The sequence below is a fragment of the Pelecanus crispus genome, chromosome 3 (assembly GCF_030463565.1).
Source record: "Pelecanus crispus isolate bPelCri1 chromosome 3, bPelCri1.pri, whole genome shotgun sequence".
Classification (NCBI taxonomy): Eukaryota; Metazoa; Chordata; class Aves; order Pelecaniformes; family Pelecanidae; genus Pelecanus; species Pelecanus crispus.
The window spans coordinates 19,578,598-19,584,597 of NC_134645.1; the positions used below are offsets into that span (position 1 = coordinate 19,578,598).

Consider the following 6,000-nt stretch of genomic DNA (forward strand, 5'->3'; position numbering starts at 1 on the left):
CCTTTTCCTGCAACTCTCCTTGTCCCAACATTGTATTCACCTGCAATGCTCTCACATTAAGTCTTCCTACTTTACAAAATCTTTGAAATTTAACTTCTAACATCTTGCACTACCAAATTAGATGTGCTCCATTTTGCCCTACAAAAGATCACATTACATCTTTCACCATGCTGTCTCAGCACTCACTTTATTTCTTCTCTCCCCACTTCCAATGAGGATTTTATTCCCTCCCGCCCTTTACAGCTGGGCAGGTGACTTGGCTCATAAGACCTACCCCTAAGAATCTCTGGCCTTCTTTTATTTTCACATTAGCTCAAGTAAAACAATGCACAGTGGAAAAGGACCATTTAGTTGGGTTTGTCGACAGAAAAGATATTTCATGGTAACTTAATAAACTATAAGCATATGCTAGGATTTCTTCTCGTTGCAGCTCAGAGCAGAGCAGCACTGCCTGCCATGTTTGCCAAGCCATCTATGCATGTAGCACATCCACAACAACTGGAATAGCCCCCCAGAAAACAGCTAATCTGAGAAACAAAACACAACAAAAAGCTGCTGCTAGAACAGTAAAGAAGAAAGTGTGACTTAGCTGCCTAACATTTAGGAGATGTTTCAGAGAAGTTACGTCTTACCTTTTTCCCCCGATATAGCATGCTCATACAAACTGTTTAGTTTTGGTAATACTGGCTTTATGACATGGATCTGAAATATAAGTCAGATGTAATATAAGTAGTCATTTATATCTCAAACCTAAGAATTGGCACTTAGCCATGGGCAAGAAGTAATTATCAACAGCATTAACATAGTAATTGACAATATAGCTGCATTTAAAGAAACCTGCAACACCTGTGCAGCTGTTCCCGGCGCATGGTATGTAACACTGAATCACAGGTTAGAACTAAAGAAAAACTGATACTTCTATGCCACTGTATCATAAGAACAATACTTCCCAAATAGCCAACCATTCTATTCATCGGAAGTGTAATGAACAGCACAAATCTCCAAAATGAAACACTTTGGTAAATACTATTTCTCTCTTTTTTTTTTTGTACGTAATTGTCCTGTAACTAAAACAACTACGAAGAGGTACCCACGACTAATAGTTTACACCCCAACACCATACAACTACGGAAGCCTCAAGTCAACAGGAGTCTTTCCGCAAAGTACACTGGACGCCAAGTCAAACTCAGTGATTTTCATCCAAGGCCACGAGTGCTTTACTACACAGCTGTAGTTCCTCCTCTCCTCTACTGAAAAGAGGTTATTAAGTTGCAATAGCCTGATTTTCACTAAGGAACAGGCTACCCGTGGCCCTGCAATAAGCTGCAATCCAGGTTTTTCGTAGGTCAAGCCACTGCTTTAACCAGAATTGTTCCAAAGAGAGAGGAGAGTTCTGAATTTATTCCAAACGAGTTACACGTGCCGTGCTTTAACTATTTACAATTAAAGTATTCCCGTTAATGCTTACTTAGGCACCCTCAAGCACCAAAACTGGAAATACTTTACTGCCTAAGTTAAGGCAGCACGCGTGAACCGCGACGGGGGTAGGTTTTCCCGGCGCTCCTACCTGGTTTCCTTCCAGAGTTTCCATTATCAAGATGTAAGTTTCCCAGAACCGCAGCAGCTCCTCGTTCTTCTCAGCAGACCACCAGAACAGGCTGGGCCCTACGAGGAAGCGCACAGGTTTCTCCCCGCCAGCCGGCCCGGCTGGAGCCGCCCCCGCCGCCGCCGCCCCCCCCGGCCCCGCCGTACCGGCCCCGCCGTCGGTGGGGCAGCGCAGCTCGGCGCGCTGCCCGCCGCTGAGGTCCAGCGCTCGCTTCAGCAGGTAGCGGGCCCGCTTGCGGCACAGCCCGTCCCGCTCCGTCAGCCCCTCCTGCACCAGCCGCCAGAACCGGGGGCACAGCCGCGCGTCCGGCCCCGCCGCCGGCCCCGGCGGCAGCAGCGCGTCGGCCAGGGCGCTCAGCGCCAGCAGCGCCCGCCCGGCCCCGGCCGGCCCGCCGGCGCCCAGCAGCCCCTCCCAGACGCGAGGCAGGGCCGCCGCGTTGCCGCCCAGCGCCGGCAGCAGCCGCCCGGCCACCAGCGCCGCCGCCGCCTCCTCGCCCTCCTCCCGCACCAGCGCCAGCGCCGCCGCCACGCAGCGCGCCACCAGCGCCGGCTCCTCCAGCCGCGGCGCCGCCGCCACCAGCGCCTCCACCGCCGCCTCCGCGCCCGCCCCGCCGCCCGCCGCCAGCTCCGCCAGCGCGTCGCGGGCCAGCCGCGCCGCCAGCGCCGCCCCGCACAGCTGCACGCAGTGCCGCAGCGCTCCCCGCGCCGCCCGCGCCAGCCGCAGCCGCTCCCCGCACCCCTCTCCCGCCGCCGCCCCCTCCCCGCCGCGCAGCAGCGGCCGGCACCGCTCCAGCGCCACCTCCCAGGCGGCCCGCCGCAGCGCCTCGGCCTCCCCCGGCGGCGGGCCGCCCGCGGCCAGGCGCTGGAGGAGGAGGCGCAGCGCCTCCGCGCCCTCGGCGGAGAGCGGGGCGCAGACGGCCCGCAGCAGCGCGCAGGGGTCCCCGCCGCGGGCCAGCAGCGCGTCGGCCAGCACCACCTCCATCCTGGCGGGGGGGGGCGCCGCGGCCGCCGCGCCTGCGCAGCCGCGGCCCGGCCAACGGCGGGGCCTGCCCCGCTGCGGGGCGGCGGGGGGCGGGGCGGGAGCGGCTCCGCGGGCGCCTGAGGCGCGGCCCTGCCGCCGCCCGCTGCGGGGTGCGGCGGGCGGGTCGCGGGGGTGTGCCGCGGCGGCGGGGCCGAGCTGCGTGGCTGCCGTGCGAGGGCGGCGGGAGGGCTCTGGCGTCTGGGGCGGTGCGGGGCCCTGTGCCCACGCAGGCTGGGACGCGGGCGGCCCTGTCTGCGCTTGTTTTGGCTGCTGAGGAAAGCTCGGCCCCCTTGGGTGCCCTCACGGGCTGCGCGCAGGGAGGCCTGGCGCGGACATCTTGGGTGTCAGCGCCAAGTTTGAGGGGGTGACGTTCCTTCGTTACGTGCCGTACAAACTCAGCGCCTCCTGCGCGTTGCCACGCAAGATCAAGCAGCAGCAATACGCAAAACGCTCATTTTTTCCACCTGCCTCGCTGCTGGGCACCGTTTACGCTGACATAAATCGTTGAAACCAGTCTGCATTGTCATGGCAGCGTCCCAGAAGGCTGCCTGGATGCCCGGCGTCTGCCTCAAAAGGAGGCCAGAGGCATCCCGGGCGCTGGCTCCGTGCTGGTCGCTTGTTGCAAGGGTCCAGGCCGTTGGCGCTGGGGCCAGAGAACGACTCCCAAGCAGTTCAATGCACTAGCGCAGCTAAAGCGTAACTAAGAAAAGTAACCCGATTTCCAGTAAGCGTAAACTCACTATACAAGATTACAATTCCCTAGGAAAAAAAATTCAGAGATCGTCACATCAAAAATGGTGGCAAACCACTCTCCGAAAAGACATCGTCATAGGAACGGGCAAACCTGGAACCTTCTGTTCCTGCAAAAGCAACGGACAGCAAATTCCCTGCGCAGCAGCACAGATGCAGCGTGGTTTCCAGCGGCTATGGGAGTTGCCTTTGCTAAGCCGTAGTTGCCTAGGTGCCTAATGAAGAAGAAAAACTTACTGAAAGTTCTCAGTGTGAGCTCCCACTTGGAATACAATGGAATGGAATGGAATGGAATGGAATGGAATGGAATGGAATAGAATAGAATAGAATAGAATAGAATAGAATAGAATAGAATAGAATAGAATAGAATAGAATAGAATAGAATAGAATAGAATAGAATAGAAAGAATCATTAAGGCTGGAAAAGACCTCCAAGATCATCAGTCCAACCATCAACCCAACACCACCATGCCCACTAAACCATGTCCCAAAGTGCCACATCTACACGCTTTTTGAACACCTCCAGGGATGGGGACTCCACCACCTCTCTGGGCAGCCTGTTCCATTGCCTGACCACTCTTTCAGTAAAGAAATTTTTCCTAATATCCAATCTAAGCCTCCCCTGACACAACTTGAGGCCATTTCCTCTCATCGTATCACTTGTTACTTGGGAGAAGAGACCAACACCCACCTCACTACAACCTCCTTTCAGGCAGTTGTAGAGAGCGATAAGGTCTCCCCACAGCCTCCTCTTCTCCAGGCTAAACAATCCCTGTTCCCTCACTTGATAATTCTCTCCAAATTGCATGAGTACCGTCTCTCCTTTCCCTGGCTGTCCCCTTTCCTTAAACTTTATTAGAAATTTGTTATCCTTGAGAGTCTACCAATTGCAAAACGGCTGAAGTGCTCTATTAGAAGTGGACCTGTAGTGTGATATATTCCAGAAAAAGAATAGGACTAGGACCCTAAATTTGTGCTTTCCAGCTCTACACTTCCAACACATACCCCTACCTCACCAAAGACTCTGTCCCGTTCTGTTTTCTCTACTTTCCAAGCTCATCCCAACCCTTTCCTGCCCTCTTCCCAAGCCAGCCCTGCCTGCAGGCCCCTAGCCTGCCAGCTGCAGCCGCCTCTAGGATCCCAAAGCCCTTTCAGCCTAGGCTGACCGCACCAGCCTCAGCACTCAGAACATCCCACGCCTGCCCATCTCTCATATACTCTGCACTCCTATTTAGAAGACAGTCTGTATTCCCTAACCTATCCAGGTCCCCTCCAACCTCAGCATATGGGCTAGATCAAAGGTCGAAATACCTTGGGGTTTTTTTAGAGAGGACAGCCTCCAGCTGCTTGCTTTATTTCTGCTGTATGAGATACTCTCCTTCAATCAGATTAATCTGTTTTAGAAACCTAAGACTAAGAGGAATTACCTGAAACATCAAAACCAGTCCACCACAATAGCAGACAGCCCTGAAATAAATGGCCAGTCTGGACATGTCCTCTTCACAGGCCACTACTATCTATAGGCCACGAAATACTTCTCAACTCCCTGTAACAGATGTAGAGCTTACTACATGCTCCTCTCCCTTAACCAGAGTCTCTCTGTGCCATTTAATACTATTACTGAGCCTATGGGAGGTAGGACAGAGATGAGAAACAATTATTGTTGTTGATTCTTATTTGAACTTTGTAACAGCACCATTGCTGATGATTTGGATTTCCAGCGCATGATAACTAGCTGACCAGGTTGGGGCTGATCTTACAACTCAGGTACTTAACAGTAATAGTTTATCGGTTTTCATCAGGACCAATAATGCTACATCAATTTAGCAATTCGAGAGGACTGAAGTTCCTTCCTCACACCCCTGGCTAAAAAATCAGTGCCTTAGTTAACTGCATACTCTCTTATACAAATGTGTGTTTGTTCTAATGTAATTTTTTTCCCTTGTGATCACACAATCGGGCAATTCTGTACTAGGAACAATCTGTGGATGATCACTCCAGCAGTTGGTTGTACTGGAAAAGAATCATGGACAAAACTACAGTAAAAACTACAGACAATTAGTTGTAAGTCTTGGAAATCCCCTCTTACAATTTTGGAAGCTTGTATTATGCTGTTGCCATAAAGCCACTGCTGAGCTGAGCCACCACATTAGATTATTAGAGCCCAGGCCAAATTTATGTCATTAAAACGTTCTGTGTCAGTGGTGGTTGGATCACACAAAATACCTTTCTTCATGAAAACTCTTACAGTCCCATAATACCAGCTGCACATTTACAGGTAATTCTGCACAGTTTATAAGGAGGAGGGCTTAGCTGACCCTGCAGCGTGATTTTCTTTCCTTGCTGGAGTCCATGGGAGTGTGTCTGTATAGTGTAAGACCTCTAGTGGGACCGGGTACATAACACAGCCTTTTCTCTCCTCTCCTCTCCTCTCCCACTGCATGCAGAAGTAGATGGGCGATTTCTGAAAAGGAGTCATGCAGAAAATTTTCCACTACATCTCTATCCCACAATAAAATGGGAGAATGAAATGAAAAGCACAGATGTGCTCTATGCAATGAACCTCACCAGATAGTTAGGTATATTCACATCCTGTTCTAGATTTCCTCAGTGCTGTTGTGCAAA

General features: G+C 52.5%; 1 protein-coding gene across 1 annotated transcript in view; it reads right to left on the reverse strand.

Annotated features, from left to right (window-relative positions):
- TARBP1 (tRNA guanosine 2 -O-methyltransferase TARBP1) overlaps window positions 1-2,587 on the reverse strand; it is a 38,679-nt gene extending 36,092 nt beyond the window's left edge. The window contains exons 1-3 of the mRNA XM_075706594.1: window positions 1,753-2,587; window positions 1,568-1,665; window positions 633-702 (exon numbers count right to left, since the gene is read on the reverse strand). Coding sequence (XP_075562709.1) covers window positions 633-702; window positions 1,568-1,665; window positions 1,753-2,587 — 1,003 coding nt within the window. The remainder of the gene's footprint in view (window positions 1-632; window positions 703-1,567; window positions 1,666-1,752) is intronic.
- Between the last annotated feature and the right edge of the window lie 3,413 nt (window positions 2,588-6,000).